This window comes from Alosa sapidissima, chromosome 20 (assembly GCF_018492685.1).
Source record: "Alosa sapidissima isolate fAloSap1 chromosome 20, fAloSap1.pri, whole genome shotgun sequence".
Taxonomy (NCBI): domain Eukaryota; kingdom Metazoa; phylum Chordata; class Actinopteri; order Clupeiformes; family Clupeidae; genus Alosa; species Alosa sapidissima.
The window spans coordinates 26,387,546-26,408,004 of NC_055976.1; the positions used below are offsets into that span (position 1 = coordinate 26,387,546).

At 47.4% G+C, this 20,459-nt stretch overlaps 1 protein-coding gene across 1 annotated transcript in view; it reads left to right on the top strand.

The window, feature by feature from the left end:
- Window positions 1–20,459, top strand: part of enox2 (ecto-NOX disulfide-thiol exchanger 2) — a 51,165-nt gene that overhangs the window by 10,407 nt on the left and 20,299 nt on the right. Inside the window, 4 exon segments of the mRNA XM_042073978.1 lie at window positions 6,095–6,319; window positions 13,312–13,426; window positions 19,954–19,983; window positions 19,985–20,145. Coding sequence (XP_041929912.1) covers window positions 6,095–6,319; window positions 13,312–13,426; window positions 19,954–19,983; window positions 19,985–20,145 — 531 coding nt within the window.

The window sequence follows — 20,459 nt, forward strand, 5'->3', positions numbered from 1 at the left end:
CCTCCCGTCACAGTCGAACACAAACAGAGGCATTCTTCTTTCATCTCGCCTCCGCACACCAATAGCCACCTTTGCGCTCCTCACACGCTCGCACACACATCTCACCCCCCCTCAGCGGTGTGACCCCCCTTTCTACATGCACATGCAACTACACACTTTAAACACACAAAAGGCATCACCCTGGGTTTCAACTCTGTTAAAGGCTCCCTGCCTTATGTTATGTTGCTATCGTGCATGTGCGGTTGCATTGTGTGGAGACTAGAAGGTAAGTCGTTCCAGAGGTCTTTAGCGTTCTCGGGTCTGAAAAACAGGAACAGGTAGAGTATTTTTTACAGTGGGGTGGCTGCATCAGTACGCTCTCCACATCAGCAGGTCCCTTACAGTATTTCTGTTCTATTTAAATTCCCCCACCACCCTATAGCAGAGATAAAGGAAGGCTCTTTTCAGGCAGCTTGGGGTCCTGGGTATATGTGTTAGATTAAAGCTTGTGTAGACACTGGACAGCAGACCTGATGGCGTAGAGAAGGCCATAGAGTAAAAGTAAGTAAAGCAACCAAATGAAGAATAAAAAAAAAAAACCTAAGAAGTGAAATGATTTCATTGAAAAGAAATACAACACATCTCTGGTGGTAGACTGCTTACCCCAAAAACACCTCCCACTTCTGTTAGCACAGTCACTTTAGGCCTTTCTTTTCCCCTTTTTCTCTCTCTCTCTCTCTCTCTCTCTCTCTCTCTCTCTCTCTCTCTCTCTCTCTCTCTCTCTTCTCTCTCTCTCTCTCTCTCTCTCTCTCTCTCTCTCGTCCTCAATTTCTGCAGTCGGCGGATCAATAATTTGATTGATTGTTAGCAGGTGGATCTTTAAGGGGTAATGGATATGGTCATTTGCGCCTGGCCCCGCTTCTCAGCCAATGGCACCGAGGCAGGGCAAACACTGGCGAGAAGAAACTGATGTTTTACTTAGCCCGCCCCGCCATGTCAACAAGCAAGCAAGCAAGCGGCCATGGATAACAGCCACCGTGACCCTGGCATGCTGGCTGGGAACGAGGCTTTGTTGGGCAGGGGGTCTGACAAACAGAACGATTGGCCCCTATGCTAAATACAGTATCCACTCTTTGGCTTAGTGGGTCATCTCTGAAAAGGACAGAACGAAAGGCCGTGGCTAAAGAGCAGACAATGGAATGAATCATAGGATTTTTCTTTTCAGTTGTTGGAGGGTGAGCACTTTATTTAGAACTGTCCCCCCGATGTGAAGCCACTGGGTGAGTTCTTCCAGATGCCATTTTTTTTCTCCATTTGAAGAAAACCACTCTCCATCTGTGGCCTTTTATTGTGGTCTTATTCCCCCACACATCACATGAATGTTTGGCCTAGCATAATAACAAGCAATGGCAAATGCCCACTGATACTTAGCAGTGCTCTCTGCAAGTGTGCCCTTTCTCCTTTTCTGGTTGTTTTGAGCCAGTTGCGAGGTTGCAGTCCATGGGTTTTTCCCTCTTACAAGACAGCATTGCACTCCCCTGAAATGCCCGTATCCAGGGAGTTTATACTGATGTTTTGGTCTTGTTTTTGCTTTTCTTCTCTTTTTTAAAGGTGTTTTTTTTTTTTACCCGTTTTTTCTATGCCCTTACTATGTAATTACTTGGCAGGATGTTGTAGGGTAAGCGTTGCTGGACGATGTCATGATTGTTTATGTTCATGGTAATATTTATGTGTCTTTGTTGACACAGTTGTCCAAAGCAACTTACATTATATTTAAAACCAAAGACCAAACAAAACACAGCAGAGAGGTGGCTCACTGCTCCCCTTCAGTGCTCCCTGGACATTCCACAGTGTGTTGTTATTGTTAAGGGGGCAAGCTGTCTTCACTTTGCCCTGTTTGCAGTACATGGAGCCAGGGTTGTGTGAGAAGACCTGTTTTTTACAGTGTTCTTACATGTAAGAAATCGCTTACCCTACCTTAGGACCCCCCCCCCCCCCCCCCCCCATCATACAAACACACAAACACACACTAGATAGATCCAATGGATAATACAAGTGGAAAAAGTGAGGATATCATCAAACTTAATTCTCAAACAGTGAGGGTTTCGAATCACTTCCGTAATACCCCCCCCCCCCCCCCCCATGGATACACGTCAGACTTTCCAGGAGATCACCCCCGAGAATATTCCATCAACCCATCAACGGAGACGATTCCCGGCTGACATTAACGGACTGACCCTGGATTGAAAACATGAAGCCTCTGGCGCCATTTCCAAATGACTCTGCCTTTATCAGCCACCAGCAGGCGGGTCCTTTGATGTGAATCTGTCAGGACTAAGTTCATCCCTGCTGTAGTAACACCACGGAACTGTCATGATTGAAAGTCCACATGTCACGGCAGTCAGGTCAGCTGATAGAGCGCAAGCAGGAAAGGAGGATGAGAGAAGTATCTGCGTCAAACCGGAGAATCGCAGCATGTCCACAGATTGCGCAACGGCATAAGACAGCTCGGGCACATGCAACCCAGAAATCATGTTGTCATGGCTGGATTGTCTGTCTGCCGGCAGCCACACACACACACACACACACACACACAATCAGACTCACTCTCAACAGCCATTTATATATATAACCTGACTCCATACATGCATGCTGCATGCACACACCCAAGGCACAACCTTGCTTTCTTCCCTGGTCTCTCTATCGATCTTCCCCATCAAATTAAGCATGCTGAAGTCACTATCGATCCTCCTTTCGTCTCTCTAGAGCAAACACCACCACCTCCACACCCAAGCTCACCGCAACCCACCCTTCTTCTGATAGGCCTGGTGCGGCCTTATTGACTCCCCAGGGTTTATTAAGACCCTTTGAGAAAGTGGAAGAGAGAGAGAGAGAGAGGGAGCCCATGGATTTAGAAGCAATAGAGAGTGAGAGAGAGAGAGAGAGAAAGGAGGGGGAAAGGAAGAGTAGAAAGGAGTGTTAAGCCCCGTGTGTGTGTGTGTGTGTGTTGAGAGCAGGGTAGATCTCATGGTTGGCTATCTCTAAGACGAGGGGGGGCATCTCTCCTCAGAGTGTAGCAGTTACTTTTTCACGCCTTGTTAAAGGAAGACACCGTTGGAACTTCTATCTCCCAGCATCCCCCGCATCATTCCTCCTGCCCGCGCGTGGAGCCTTCAGATACGCTGCTCATGTTTCATAACCAGCCCTCTTCAACGAGTGGAGTGGAATGGTATACCACTGTGACGGAACGTCTGCAGTGATAAAGAAATGTGAGATTAAAGCATGCCATTCTATACCATTATAGATATAGCTTCAAGAGAAAGTGTGAGGAGACTTTGTTCCCTTGAACAAAAAAACTCATCCTCTGATCCTGTTGTTTTATAGCACAGTGCTGTACATTTAAGCCCTTGATATTGGGTTGTGTATTGCTGCACTATGCACAGCATGGAAGTATTTTCCCTTCTAAAAAGGTTTTTTACAACTTTTAAATGGCAGTTCTGCCGTGCAGGCTTTAATGTGGCACATGGATGTTGAACAGTTAGCAATCCCTGCTTTTGTAAGCCAGACCCCTTCCATTTAGCCAACACCATTGAGCAAGAGCGGCTGGTTTTTAAATGGCCTTCTGCTCATTTGGAATATTTTGATTGCCATGTGTGTATTTTTCCATCATTTATTTTTTTCTCTCCGACGTTCGTGTCGCTATGGACTGAGTTTGTACTGGCACCCCTACACCGCTACAAAGGCACTGCCATGTCTGGCATCCCTCTTTTTTGCTCCCCCTCTCCCTCTCCTCCTCCTCCTCCTCCTCCTCCTCCTCCCTCTCTTCTGTTCCCTACCAGCTGGCATAGACTGCCACACTTGAGCTAAGCGAGAGCCATGATGATAGAATTCATTTGCTGAGGAGGGGAATTCACTAGAGACAGCAGTGCCCACAGACAAGTAGGAAGGCGCAGGGGAAACGGAACAAAGCAGAGCGTGACTCCCGCAAAACTGCATTACGAGGGAAGACGTAGAACGTCTTAATTATTGACCCAGCAATAGCTGAGCAGATGAACTCGCTGCCAGTAAGCACTTAAATGGATTTAATGACTTAAATATACAAATGCAAATTAGACATTGGCTGCACTGCACATTTGCAAGTTGTGTGCACTGTACCTTAATTGGCAATAAACTGCGTATTTACTTGACTGCATATTTTCAGACATTCTTTCTCTCTCTCTCTCTCTCTCTCTCTCTCTCTCTCTCTCTCTCTCTCTCTCTCTCTCTCTCTCTCTCTCTCTCTCTCTCTGTCTCTATTGTATTCTGAACAGTGCTGCAGAAGGTGGTGTGTGTGTATATATTTGTAGGTGTGTGTGTGTGTGCGTGCGTGAATGAGTTTCTCCCCATCAGAGGTGTGTTACAGATGGCTGCTTCACACTGCATGAGATTAACGGCTCGTAGCAGCGTTGCCTCTCCCTCTCCCTCTCCCCTCTCATCTGGTTCTCCAACCTCCCAGCTCTTTAACTCCTACACCACAATGGCCTTCCCACCATCCAGTCGCCATTAACCCCCCACACACTCGCTACCTCTACCGCAACCCCCGCCACACCCCACTTGCTTTGGTTCATTCGTTATCTGAAAGCCAAACTCTGGAGAACACTTCTTTCATGTCTGGCTAGATTGATGGGTTTCTGGAGGGGGTGATATTAATGGCTTGTCATTATGGCAGAGCATCCTATCTCTTCCATGGCGGTGTAATGAGATAACAGAGGCCACAGGCTGAAGCCCTGGGTTCATCTGGACTGAGCCCCCCCCCCCCACCCAAACACACACACACACACACACACACACACACACACACACCCCGACCCCGACCCCCCCTCCCCACCCCCCCACCCCTCCACTTAAGCAGCTGCAGAAAACATTTGAAAAAAAATAAAGAAGTACAGACACTTCCTTTGATTTCTGCTTCCTAAACAACATTGATCAAAGGCGAAAAGTGCTAGGCTAATTGAAGAAAAACCTTCTTGTGCAAAGCCAGACTCATCAACCGCATTTTTTAATAAAATTCACATTTCTCTAGTCTGTCAGTGTAGTATCGGCGGCATTAGCAGGAATGTTGGGCTCAATGTAAGGGGTTTTTTGAAAAGGGCACAAGCTGTTATGAATACAATGCTCTCTGTCCACCACTGCCAAAGCGAAGAAATCTGCTGCTAGCTGTCTGGTTCTCATGCAGTGTTCCAGTGGCCGTCTGGAGTGTTTGTGTTTGTTTTTGTATTCATTTAGTTTAGGGCTGTCAAGCGATTAAAAAACAAATAATAAATAAATTGCACGATTTTGTTCTTATTAACTGTGAACTTTAAGTGTGAGCACAGATTTTACGCAAAGCAAGCCAACAGATTTCCAATAAAGCCATTGGGGTCATTGGCTGACAGATTATAAGGCATATGTTTGATGCATTGTAATAAAGCCAAGACCGATATATTAAATGGCAGTTGAAAAAGAAGACAGAGGGAGAGAGAAACAATCAAACAGCAATGAGAAAAGAGAAATCAGACCTTTTTTGAAAATTACCATGCCATTTTTTCCCGTACCAAAATGTTGGCTAGATTTGAAGTATTGTTTAGCCTTCCTCTCCTCTTGCATCTCAAGAGTGATACCAATGGGTGCATTAGGTTGTGGACCATGGTCTTCATCCTAGCTGTAGAGTTTAGTACAGCCGCTGACAATGAATCGGCTCAATCGCAGTTGTCTGTGATTAATTACATTACATTTTTTTACGTTTTTTTTTTTTAATTGATCCTAATGATTTGACAGCGTTTATTTATTTTTTTCGCTTATATTATTTTTTTCATTTTGTAATATTTTGTAATCGGTTGTCACTTCAAGGCGGGGGTGGAATAATTTTCCCAAACATGACCTTGCCCCATCCCTCCTCCCGAACCCTTCCCATCTCAAAGTAGTCCCACCCCTGCCCTCAACGCTGACAGAACCATCTGGGAGGCCCGCCTCAACAGACACAGCACCAAGCTGTAGCGTGGGGGAGAGGTGGGGAGGGTGTGGGGCGGGTTTGGGGGGACAGAAAGAACAGGGGAGATCGTGACTGCCTTCCTACCTGACGCCACTTTTTCACTCCTCTGCTCCCTCCCACTCGCCCCCCCTCTTTCTTTCTCTCTCTTTCTCTCTCTCTCTCTCTCTCTCATTCTCGGGACGGTTCTTTCTGGCCGTGGTCCCCCCCCCTTACCCCGCCACAGTTGAGCAGATTGTGTCTGTATTCCACGCTGCTTCCAAACAAAAGGCATGGGACCATTTCTCCAAAGCCCAGCGCAAGAACCTGGACATGTGGCGCAAGCAAGCAGAGGTTGGTCTTTCTCCTTTTTCTCCTTGATGCAGTTTTATTTTGCTGTTCACTCTCATGTCTCTCCACGTGTTATAACCACACAGTTCTTTTCCCCCAGCAGTCAGGTTATCGGCCAGGTGTATGGATCTTGTTTGTGTAGGTCCTCTCCCGTTACTCTCCCGATATACACCCCCCCCCCCCCTCTCTCCCCCTCTTTCTCTCTTTCTCTCTCTCTTTCTCTCTCTCTTTCTCTCTTTCTTTCTCTCTCTCTTTCCCACTCTTCCTTATCACCTCTGTGCTCTTCTTCTGGTTTCTCCGCTGACCTCTCCCTCACCATCCCTCTGTTCCTCACTCCCCTGGTGGGTGTTCCGTCTCGCGGGCTGGACATTGATTGGGAGTTAAGCAGGGTATTAGAGGCAGGCTAAACGCTCCGCTGCATACAGGTTGCGGCCGGATGGCCTCAGTGCACAGACAGACCGAGAGGGAGGGGGGGGGGTGTTTGGGCTAATCTCGCTGCCTTCCAAGTTCTACTGTGAAAGGTAACTCATGTGAGTGAACACACACACACATACAAACACACATTAATATACAAACAATCCATGTTCTCTCTCCAAGGGGGCAACCAGTGAAAGGTAACTTCCAGCAAGCACACACACACATAAATTAATGATTCCTGACAATGTAAGTAAAAAGTAATTTCACAATAATTACCTCCAGCCTTTTTAACATCAATTTTGCCCCCTCACATTTCTTTATTAGTTTACACAAGAGCCTTGGCACCGGTGCTTTTTATGGTCGGATTGGTAAGTTTGGCTTATTCACCATCTCTCTGGGCATTGGCATGATGTGCAGAGAGAGTGAGTGGCAGGCGATTAAACAGCCCCCATTTGTCACCTGCCTCACAGCAGCGAAACAGCATTTCTACATGGATCACAAGGCGGAAGCTGATTATTTCTCAGGAGACGCTCACCCATGGACGGCATGGAACAGAGTGAATGTGGCTGAGGCAAGCTTTAGGCTTCATCCCACAAAGGAGAGAAGGAAATCTCACAGAGCCTTCTGCCAGCACATTCCCTCATAACACCTTCATACCTGATGCATAGTGTGGTGTCTCACCCATTTCCAACCCCTTAAACAGTTTGTAAAGACATGCAGATTGGGCTGTCAGAGGCAAATGCCATTTCTGGCTTGACATTTTGTGCATATAATATCCATGTAGGTTTGTTAATGGCAGGTGCATCTGTGCATCATGTATGATGGCGTTATGACTGCTTTCAACACAAAAAAATAACACAGTGACCTTAGATAGGAAAATGAAACAGTAAGCATAAGGCTGACCTCTGCACGAGTGAGTAGGTTGTTAGAATCGACCCAGAGGGCAGTTGTTCACTGCTCTGTGCCAATGGATGTGATGGACTCGCCTCCAGGTGTAGGTTTGGGTCAATGGTCCGGCTTCTCAGGCTCTCACACAGAAAAGGTAGGTTGCATACCAACACCAAGGCCTCATTTTGCTTTGATTTCCATGTACTCCTAGGGGAGTTCCCAGTGAAAGTGTGACAGGCAGAACTCCAGCACTTAAGTTGAATTTAACAATTGGGTCGTTATCATGCATTCATTAATATCATGAAGCTCAGGCACTATATTCCCATCAGGATTTCTTTTCCTTTATTTTCTTTTATTTTTCCAGTACACTAGCTTATTTTAATTAGCAGTAATCCAGCTCATTGCCAGCACAGGGAAGAGGGGAAAAAAACAATCCTGTTTTGTCTCCAACTCTTGAGCAGCAGTGTTAATAGTAGAGACCGACCGATCGATCGGCCAGCCGATTTAATCGGCCGATTTTTGCTATTTTTTAATCAATCGGCATCGGCCAATTTTCTTATTTGGCCGCGCCGATTTTAAGTCAGGCACATCGGCGGGCAGCTACTTGGAACTAAGCCTGAGGTTTTAAAAGAGACGGTCTATTTAGAACTAAGAAAATCTTTGGTTTCAAGAAGGAGCAAGACTGTCTATAGGTAAGGCATCAATTTTTACATTCCAATGTCCCAAAGTCGTATATTTTCTCTTATGATTTCTCTTATGGTTGTAATCTGTGATGTTGCTTCATTTACCGAAAGTGCGTTGGGAATGCGCCGGCAAGCCCCCTCAATGTTGGACCCCGTTTCTCGAAAGCATTGTTGCTAACCAGTTAGCAACTTAGTAGGTTGCCTGTGGGAAATTGCATTGCAACCAAGTAAGTTGCTAACTTAGTTAGCAACGACACTATCGAGAAACACACCCCTGGTGACCAGCGTGATGTTTCGATCTAAACTATAGTAACGGACAATCTAAGTGAAAATTTAACAAAAAGAGGACGCAAATCTAACATGTGAACGCTTTATAACACTGTCATTCCATGTCCATTCATTTTCAACTGCATCGGAGTTGAAGAAGACATGAAAGTTGCTTAGCGTTGTGGCTACGAGTGCGTTGGGAATGCGCCGACTATGCAAGCCCCGTCCTCAACGCCGGTGACTGCTATGTTACGATCTAAACTTAAGTAACGGACAATCTAAGTGAAATGATTGAGGAAAAAGAGTACGCACAAATAACAAGTGAACGTTTTAAAACATTGTCATCCCGTGTCAATTTGTTTTCGCGATGTATACATGTTTGATTTGATGCATGCTCACAGCATGCTGGGAGACGGAGTTTTATATTGTTGAAACCTAGGTCTGTGGTAAGGCATGGAAGTTCCACAATGAAACTGTATAACCTGAACATGTATTTTGCCGTTTTGAAGTAACTATCTGAAGTTGTCACATCATGGAAGTCTTCTTGCACTCTGTTAAACATATTAAAATGAATAATTAATAGACTAACAGACTGCAAGAAGTCATACATTTGTTAATTCTTGTTGTTATGAATCGATAAGTAGGCCCCTACAGTCATTTTTATATAATAGCACATAATATTTCTACTATATACATAAATATATAGTGTATATATAGAACATATGTTATTTATCATTTATCATCATTTTTATATAATAGCCTACATAATATTTCTACTATATACATAAATATATAGTGTATATATAGAACATATGTTATTTATCATATGTTGATTTTTTTATGTACAATTTTCAATAAATCGTGTGAAGTTTACAAGTGTTGTGCCTCCTCTTACTAGTATGATTTTTAGCATGCCAATTAAGGATAATACGATAGCATATCGGCCCTAAAAAATCGGCAGGTCACATCGGCCATCGGCTGACTCCGACCGCTAAAAATCGGTATCGGCATCGGCTTTAGAAAAAACCAAATCGGTCGGTCTCTAGTTAGTAGTGTCTTTTAACGGATTCAATTTGCTGACTCATTTTTCAGTTCTGTTTGCTGAAGCTTGGGAGATTTTTTGTTGTTGTTGTTGTTTTTGTTATTTTCGTTTTCGTTCGTTTGTTGCTTGGACATAATACATACATTACTTTTTGGAGTGGAGGGTTGGCGAGCCATCCAGGATTCAGCTCATTAACGGAGCAGTAACCTCATCCTTATTGAACGCCCTCGTCCTTGTCCTTCACCAGGGAGAGGATGAGAGGTGAATGCCGAAATAGTTAAGGAGAGAAGGCGAGACTGCGAGAGCTCCCTGCTGGGACACATTTATGCTCTGGCCAACCCCCTCTGGCCTGTCATCCACCCATGCATTAATCCATATGTCTGCCCGCCCATCCATCCATCCATCCGCTCGTCCGCTCATCCATCCTTCACTTTCAATTGCCCACTCACCCAGCCAGACAGTCACGCGATTCATCTGGCCACTCATCCATCACTCCATCAAACTGGCCGTACGGGCCTCATACACACACACACACACACACACACACACACACACACACACCACCCACAGTCTTCTGCATTGTCTATGTGTTGACCTCAGCAAATGAAAGTGCCTTTGCCCTCCACCATCTAGCTGTGTTCGCCATTGAAAGATCCTCTGGCTTTTTTTCTGTGGCTCCACTGGCCTCATTCCTCCCACATACAGTACATCCACACACACACTCTCTCACACACACACACGCATACATCCACACGCTCTCACACGCACACACACTCATTCACACGTACATACGCTCACACTCTCACACACACCCACTCACATTCTCACACACAGACACACTCACACAGTCCATCTTCCCTCTGCTCTCCCTCGGCTGTCTTCTCCGCCCGCTTCGTCTGAGCTGATGTTTACGTTTATGCACAAGGCCCGAGTATCAGCCATCTCTGATGTGGTGCAGCCAGGGGAAGAACAGCTCAGGGGCACAGTCTGCACTCGGAAAGAAAAAAAATAAAAACACGCCCGCCTGCCTGCTAAGATGTGCTCAGCTGCCGCAGGGATTTGTTCGTAAGCGGTTAACTACGATAGAAGCCGCGCAGAGAGAGGCGGTGTTTTTGTTGTGATTTTTCGAAATAAAAATCAACAGCATTTTGTGACCTTAATCAATCTGTAAGCAGCATTAAAGCAAACATGCTGCTTTTCAATCTGTTCATGGTCTTTGCTTTTACAAGCCTCGTGTGTAATAGCAAAAAATGAAAACCTGTTAACAGGAGAAGGAAGCAGAGTAAATTCCCTTTCATTCTCCCTCTCTCTCACACACTCTTTTTTCCCCCTCACACACACACACACACACAAACACAGACTCTTCCCCCCACACACACACACATACACACACACAAGCTCACTCCCTTTCCATCTGTCAGGCTCATCCAGCCGGCACATGTCTGTCGGGAGGTTTGCGTCTTCTCTCTCTTGCCGTGTGGCCTGTGGTTTGGGCGACACCAGGTGACAGGTGCAGTTAGTCAGGCTCTCTGCAGGCCATTAGCCCGGTTGCCACCTGCACGCTAAGTGGCTCGATCTGTTTGGACAAACCGTGAACCGCCCCTGCTCCCCAGTGGGCGAACAACACCGAAGGTAAGTAGCCTCTCAGATCTGCTCGCACTGCTGCCGTTGATCTGGCAGTAGCCCCCCCCTCCTCCTCCTCCTTCTCCTTGTGACTGCGTTTGTAAGTTAGCACCGGCCAGTGGATGGCACGCGTCTCTCTTGAGAGGTCAGTAAGTGCTTGCCAAGTCCTCAGCTCGTGTCAGTGTCAAGGCCTGAGGCCATGGCCTTGGATGTGCAGCTCTGAAGGTCAGCAGACGTGGAAAAAACACACCAGCTCGGGATGCAATTTGCCTTTGTGCTGACGACTGGCCGTTAGCGCCGGTGCGAAGTGCTCTGGAGCCTTTTTGTTTTCGTTGGCCTGAGGCGGTGTAGCTTTGGCCCAGCATTAGGAAAGCCTGTAGCTGAGCCCATAAGCCGCTGTCTTCCAAGCGGCAGCTGCATGGCGAGCCAGCCGCAGCCCCGATACTAGCCCGCGTCTCTGAGCCACCCAGATGGGCCTGTTTGTGTGTTTGTGTTGCCACTACCTGTTCGCCCTTCTAATTTGCCAGATCGTGTGTTTGCGTGGCACCGGACAGATGGTTGTGTTTACGGCTGGCTTTTGGAGATTGTGGCCGGAAAGCAAATGCATGTTTCTGTGTGTCTGTCTGTGTGTGTGCATATCCCCCTCCCTGGGGCATCCATACAGTGTTTGCCACTCATACCCCATTAGCCCTGAAAGAGGGGAAAAAAACGAGGAAGCCCAAAGAAAATTGCTACGCCTCGCAGACCTAGACATCTGCTCCTGTCGCCCCCAACCGAGCATGTGGGTGGAGCCCCCTGCAGGCCAGCTCTGTCATTACCATGGTCACGCACACTTTCCGACCACTCTCCCCAGACTAGCGCCAGCCAGTAACCCGAGCAATGACACAGGCTGCATCAGTATGCTAACAAGCTCCGCTGTGACCCTCCATAGGAGGACGCAATGTCAGCCAGCAAGCCTGCCAGCCAACTAGCCCTCACCTGGCGCACTACCATGGGAGCGTTTGAGAGAGACAGTGTGCTAATGGCCTGTTGACCAGTTCACACGTCCTCTAATTCCATTGTCCTGCTCTTTGTCTTGTGTGCGACGTGAGAGCAGTACTTGTGGTTCAATGGCTTATGTGCACGGCCCTTGTAAAAGGGGCAGACATGCCGTTGTGGCTCATGGAGTGCCGCACACTCTATTTGTAGGTTGTTTCAGCCAAAATTTCAGCAATTCTGGGGAGGGGTGGTGATGGGGCAGCCAAACTAACAGACACTCAGTTTGGAGAGTGTGAGTTCTCTGCATAAGTGTGACGTTGTGCAGGTGTAGCATTTAGCAAGTCACCTGTCCTGCAGACACAGTCAGAATGTGAATATCAACAGCTGTTCTACTACCCAGTTTATTTTTATGATTTGGCTGTATTGTTATGCAGCATATATGTTTGCAGTCTGTTTGAAACACATAATTTTTGCCCAAATCCACACTGCATTTTTGCCATTTTAATATTTTTTGCTCTCCACTTAAAATCCTCCTGAGCTGTTGCCCGAAGCCATGACTGTTGAAACAGTCAAACACTCCATTTCCCTTTGCCTTTCAGCTAGTGAAGTGAAGTATTCTGAAATAATAGGGTCACCTGAAATTATTTATAATCATTGGCGTCATCTTTCATCCTCATCAGACGTGGTGAAATTAGGCGCGTGGCTCTAAGTGTTAAATTAGTCTCCGTCAACACTGTGCCGTTGCCTGGGGAGAACTGGGAATTCACATCGCCAAGGATGTGAAGATAGGGGCAAGTGAACTCAGAGCCTAATGATTCATTACATGGCCAACAACATAACAAAATCAAAAACAATAATGTAAAAAATGTGTGTGGTTTTTCAATCATTTGTTATGTTACTTACTGTCAGTGTTATTGCAAACGGTAGCTATTTGCAGAACAAGTGTTGAGAGTCGACAAGGAAGAACAATGGATAATGTTCAATGGATAATGATGGAACGTTTGGGTTTGCAGTTTTAATGTTGAAACAAGCTTTCCCTCTCTCTCTCTCTCTCTCTCTCTCTCTGGGTCAACCCCCGCCCCCCTCCTCCACTACAGGAGATCCGGAACATTCACAATGAGGAGCTGATGGGCATCCGACGTGAGGAGGAGATGGAGATGTCGGACGACGACATGGAAGACGTCCCGGAGAGCAAGGACTCGGATGACTCAGGTAACACCACCCCCACACACACACACACACATCCCAAACCCCCCACTCTCATCCCCCTCCTGCTAATCAGCCTGCTATCTCACTGCCGATCTCCCCAGTGTCTCTCCATGCTTCCCAACCTCAGCAGCACTCATCTGATACGATGCTAATTAGATGGATTATCGTACCCACCAGTCCCCCTCTGCCTCTGCTCCACCTCGCCGGTGCAGAGCCATAATGAAGGATTAGCAGCCGCCAAACAGCCGGCGCGCCTCCTCCACCGTCTTCTTAACATTTACACGGCAAAGGCCAAGAGTGAACATTTGCCAGAGCTGCTGTACACGGCCGAGTTCCTGAAACCATGGCATCTGAAGGCTGGTAGGAGGGATGGAGAAGGGAGGGACTTACACTCATTTCTGCTCAGGGTCACCCTTTCCTCTCTCTCTCTCTCTCTCTCTCTCTCTCTCTCTCTCTCTCTCTCTCTCTCTCATTCACTTTCTCTCTCTCTCTCTCTCATTCACTTTTCGCACCTCTCTCTCTATCCCTCGTTGTCTCTCACTCCCTCTCTCTCTCCGCCTCACTCTAACGCTGCCAGTGGGGGTGGCTCTGAAAGGCCACCTCTCTAATCTCGGCATGTGGATTGTTCACAGACCAACTGCAGTGAGTTGGCACAGCCCTGGGCAGTGCCACGCTGGCCGAGTGCTCGCTTCTGTCTCGCGTTCGCCACAGACGGCTGGCAGGCGACAGGCGGCCCACGTAAGCCTCGTCCTAATGCCCCCCTCGTCCTGAGATATGCCTGCTCAGGTCCACTAAAAAGGGGCGGTAGCTGTCATAACAGCAGGTTATGGGGTCACGGTGAGGTCAAGCGCTCCAGGGGTGGGTGAGGGGGTGGAGCGTGACGGAGCAGCCAATCAGGACCCCCCTCCTTCTCCCAGTCCTCCACTCGGCCTCTCACTCTCTCCTTGCCAGCCAGGGTTGTCCCCGAGGGAAGCATCAGGGCCAAAGCACCAGACATCAAATCAAAGACCCGGCAACTCAAATGGTGATGGGCTACAGCCTTTTTAATGTTTCCTTAACGAACTCACACACCCACTTACACACACACTTACACACACTCTTACTTTCTCTCGTCCACACTGCACACACACTTTCTCTCATTTACACACACAGATTAGAAGCTCCCTCTCTCTCTCTGTCTTTCTCCATCCTTTCCACACACACACACACACACACACACACACACACACACCACCTGGGATGGGAAATGTGTCTGCCAGCTGCTCATTTAGCTCTAGATTTTGGGTTGTTCTGGACGTCATTTAAGTGCCATTAGTGGCGGCACACAGGAGCGGCGACATGTCTGCTTAGCATCAGAGAGGAGGAGAGAGGGAGAGACGGCAGCACCCTGAATGACTTTCACGCTGTCGCCATGTTTATCTGTGTTTATCTGTGTATAGGAGTGCTGAACCACCCCACCACACACAAACACACACATATATACACACACACACAAACACATAAACACACACACACACACATATACACACACAAACACACACACACACACTCCTTTCTCTCTTTCTGCCTTTCTATCTTCTTCCTGAACCATCTTTGCAGGTGTGACATTTGCCCCCATCCCCCTCCACCCCCCCCCCCAAACACACGTGCAGCAGTTTGGCTCCCTCGTTAGCATGCAGATATATGCAAATGTAGTCCTTCATTTGCTACCCCACTTTTTCCCCCTTCGCCATCTCAAATCACTATCCTCTCCATGCGTGACCTTGGCTATTAGAAAACAATGATAACGATCACTGTCAGCCCGGCTGTCAGATATCTGAAAGGATGCCATGAAAAGGGGGAGGAGGAGATGGGCAGAGGGAGGGGGGGAGGGAGGGATGGAGAGAATGATGGAAGTAAAGGAGTGCACACTAAAAGCAGGGCTGTGGGTGTGGTGGGATTTGGTGGGTGACTGAGGTGGAGAGGAGGAGGAGTAACTTCAGCGCCCCCTCATTAATGCAAACATTTCACACCTGCTACGCACGACTAGTGCCCGGCCAAGCCAAAAGGCTTACTCGCCCGACATCCTTCTCTCCATCCTCTCCTCCTCCTCCTCTGCTTTCACTCCTTCCATTCCTTCCCTCCTCCTTTCCTCTACTTTTTGTACATGCTTTTAACACACACACACAGACACACACACACACACTTTTAAGCCAGTAACAACCAAGCACCAGCATTTTCACCCCAGCCAAACAAGCCCTCATGTCCACTTCTCTCACTTGCATCCATTTATTTATATATATATATAACACACACACACACCTCCTTTCTCCCCCTGTCTGCTGTACTAACTCCAATCAATGGTAAGGCAGGTGTCTTCTGCCAATTGATATAGCGCAGTGAGACAGAGGGCCCTGCACTTCCTCTCCTGTCAGCATCTAGGGGGCTGCGCTGCGGTCGATAGTGCTGCTTGCCACATAGGGCAAGGTGAGCGAGAGCCCCCCACCCCATTCTCACACACACACACACACACACACACACAGTCACACACACACACACACGCACGCCGTTCCCCAAGTCACCAACCCTGCCTCCTCTAGTCGGTAGCTTGATGAGACCCCGCAATCAATAACAGCACCTCTCTCTCTGTCTTCCCCTTTGTCCCTCTCATCCACACTCTCTCTCTCTTCCACTCTCTCTCTTCACACTCTCCCCCTTGTTCCCTTACTCACTCCATCCCCCCTGTGGGGCTTACACATACACCCTGTACCTCTACTGTTTGCTTCTCTCATGCTCTCTCTCTCTCTCTCTCTGTCTCTCTCTCTCTTTCATTCCTGTCCCTCTCAGACTCTCCCTTTTGTCACTGGCTCTTCTATAAAGTACAGTGTCTCTTAGATAAAGGTGAAGTGCTTTGTCTGTAGTCAGGCGTTTTATTAGCTGAGCTGATCCTAAATACTCCGAGATTTGAGACTTCTGCTCTGACAGCTCATTGGCTGAAGTACCTTTACGTTCATTAGCGTGCTCCAGCCATCCGAGGTGGGGGTGGAGGCTGCTGGGGGGGGAGGATCAAACTCAACCCCACCCTTCATCTCCACAAGGCTCCCGAAGCCACCCTTTGATCTCCGTGGGTATTTCTCTTTCATTTCATGTTTTTGGAATAGTGGACGTATTTCTTTAAACAGACTTATATAATATGTCTTGCCTGTGTGTGTGTGTATGTGTCTGTACGTCCGTGTGTGTGTGTGTGTGTGGATTAGAGTCACAACTCTAATTGACTAGGGCACTGGCTCTGTCTGCCCTTCCGCCTGGAGTGACTGGTAAAGGGCTGCGCAGCATCAGTTTTAATTACCTCCATTTGATAACAATACGGATGATACATTAATGCATTTCTCCCATTACTATTTAATCCCCTTTAATTAGGCCGAGATATGTAGCCATGGAGAGCTCCGTAGTGATGCCACGAGCCCTTTCATTGCACAGACCTACTCAGGCCTTTCTCTCTCTCCATCTCTCTCTCTCCCTCTCTGTTCCTCTCTCTCTCTCTCTCCCTCTCTCTTGCTCTCTCCCTCTGTTCCTCTCTCCATCTCTCTCTCTCCCTCTCTGTTCCTCTCTCTCTCTCTCTCTCCCTCTCTCTCTCTCTCTCTCCCTCTCTCTCGCTCTCTCCCTCTGTTCCTCTCTCCATCTCTCTCTCTCCCTCTCTGTTCCTCTCTCTCCATCTCTCTTTCTCTCTCTCCCTCTGTTCCTCTCTCTCTCTCTCTCTCTCTCTCTCCCTCTCTCTCGCTCTCTCCCTCTGTTCCTCTCTCTCTCTCTCTCTCTCTCTCTCTCTCTCTCTCTCTCTCTCTCTCTCTCTCTCTCTCTCTCTCTCTCTCTCTCTCTCTCCCCCTCTCCCATTTGTTCTCCTTCCTTTCAGTGTCGGTCTCGCCCTCATTCTTTCAGGTGCCCTTGATGGACTGCGCTTTATCCTCTTCACTGTCCAGGCACACCATGTGTGGTTACATAAGTGAGCTTGGCAGGATGTGTGTGTCTGTGTGTGTGTGTCTGGGATGGATATTAGCACCTGCTTTGTGTACTGGCGGGTGAATTTGGTCAACTTATCCGCCACTGTGGTAGTTAAATAAATAGAGCTAGCATACCACAAATATATATAGTCAGATCTGGTATCTGGTATTGACAGTTAAAAATAAGAAAGTGTCTGTAGGGATCATGCAAGGTTACCAGCCTATAAGAGTAAATCGCGCTGATTTTTGAGTTCTGCGGATGCAGAACTTCACACATTGTGGTGGAATATCTCACAAACTCCTCACTCAACACATTACAAACTGTATATCAGAATACACAGAAGACGTTACCCGAACACAAAGGTGTAAAGCATTCCCCTGTACAATGAGCCGTTCCAGAGTTTCTATATGGTCTCCAACTTTGGGCTATTGTAATACATGATTTCATAAAAGGGCAAATACAAAATAAATGTTACAAATATCACCTAGATAACCGTATTAAAGAATATACAGCTCATGGCTAACAGTTTGTCAGTGTAGCCATAATGATTTATTGATGCTAAGCATGCATGTATTTATGTTTCTTAAAGCTGAGCTGTGCTTAAATTGTTCAGAGCATGATTTCATAACTGGCCAAATAGAAAATAAATGCTAAATCTTAAATATAGCTATCTGTAAAAATCAGTATAGTTAGATTAAGTTGGATTATAGGATGCTCCAGAACTCACATGAACGGAGTCTTAAAGGAGTCACACCACTTTTATGACAAGACACTATGGCATAAGAATGCTGTTCTGTTGACCTTTAGTTTTGTTTCTACTGTGCATTGAGGACAGGCCAGTTATGAGTTCTGGTGATAGGTCAGCACATTTTAATCATATCGCAATAATGCCGATAACAGTGATCATTGCGGTTACTATAATCATGATATCACATTTTCATACCGTATCTCTAGTGGCTGGTAAAAATGTTGAGTGGCTGGTATATTTTGGAATCCACCAGCCACAGTGACAGGTGGACAAAACATTTAATTTCTATCCCTGGTCCGTGTGTGTATGTGTGTCTGTCTGTTTGCGATTGTGTGTGTGCGCACATCTGTGTCTGTGTTTGGCTTCATAGTGTGAGAGAGAGAGGGCAGAAGTAAATGTGCTGCTGACTTCCATCTCTCTTCTGTCTGCTAGCCCTTCTCTCTTTTCTCACCTCCTCTCTTAGATCCCTCCATCTCGCCACCTCCCTTCTTTCTGTTTTAAATTGGTCTTCTGTTCAGTGCTCCTGCAGACCTCTCACCTGTATCGCCTCCATTATTTCTCTGTAACTACACATCACTCCTCTTCGTCTTCCTCTTCTCTCTCTCTCTCTATCCCTCTCTCTCTCTCTTTCTCTCGCTCTGTCTCTCCTCCCCTCTCTCTCCATCTATCTCTCCCTCCCTCTCTCTGTCTCTCTCCCTCTCTCTCTCTCTCCTGCTCTCTCTCCCTCTCTCACTCTTTAAACACAGCCCATTTGAATGCTTAATTAGCGTGCTGTTTAGGGGAATGCATCTGACCTCCCACCTTCTCAGCTCTCATGGCGCTAATGACTTAAGAGCCCCAATTAGGTGTTAGCCGCTGAGCACATGCTGTGCGTGTGCCAGTGCGTTCAGATGGGCAGTGTGAACTGACCACTGAGCACATGTGTTTAGATGGGCAGTGTGAACTGACCACTGAGCACATGTGTTTAGATGGGCAGTGTGAACTGATCACTGAGCACATGTGTTTAGATGGGCAGTGTGAACTGACCACTGAGCACATGTGTTTAGATGGGCAGTGTGAACTGACCGACAGCATCAAGATTGCACTGTTCTGCACGCTGACACACTGTGTGTCTGCGTCTCCCTCCTCTTCTCATATGTCTCTGTCAGTTTCTCTCTCTCTCCTCTCTCTCTCCTCTCTCTCTCTCTCTCTCTCTCTCTCTCTCTCTGTCGTTTCTATAAATCTTTGCCTCTCCAGCTCTTCGAGTACTTTTTTTTTTATTTATTTATTTTATTTATGTCACTGTTTTTGATTTTTTCTCTCTCTGGGATTAAGCCCCCCTAATCCCCCTTTCCATAGCTTCACTCTGTTCCCTTCCTCATCCCTCCATCTCTGTGCTGGTGATGAGATTTCTATCCCTCTCTAGGCCTGTCAGTCGCACTTGCTCTAGATTTTATTGTCAATCCAAAACACACACACAAACACACACACACACACACAACCACTCTGTCTTCCCCTCTCCCTCTTTTCTCCATATGATCTGAGCCTGAAGAAAATTTGAACACAATGTAATAAAGGATGTTTCAAAAACCTCAACACCCCCCTGTGTTTCTTTCACTCTCTCTCTCTCTCTCTCTCTCTCTCTCTCTCTCTCTCTCTCTCTCTCTCTCTCTCTCTCTCCTCTCTCTCTCTCTCTCTCTCTCTTTCTCTCTCTCTCTCTCTCTCTCTCTCTCTCCCCTTTTTCCTCTCCCTCCCTTCCTCCCTCTCCCCCCTCGTTCCTCCCTCTCCCTCCCTCTCTCTCTCCCTCCCTCCCTCCCTCCCTCAGGTCCGGCTGCGCAGGCGGAGGCGCTGAAGGAGGAGGAACGACAGCCTGCGCTGTCAGCTGGACGCGTACAGGAACGAGGTGGAGCTGCTGAAGCAAGAGCAGGGCAAGGCGGCGCCGCAGCGCAGCGAGGAGGACAACACGCGCCAGCAGCAGCTCAGCTTCCTCCAGCAGGCCCTGCAGGGCATGCAGAAGGTACCGCCAGTGCACACACACATGCACACACATACGCACGCACACACATACGCACGCACACACACACACACACACACACACACACATATGCACACACACACACACACACGCACACACATGCACACACACATGCACACACTCACCCACACACACACATACACATACATGGGCACATGCATGCACAGGCATGCACACACATTCACACACACTTACACAAACATTTACACACGCCCACACTCACATACACATGTACACACATGGGCACATGCATGCGCACCACAGACATACACATTTACACACACACACTCTCACAC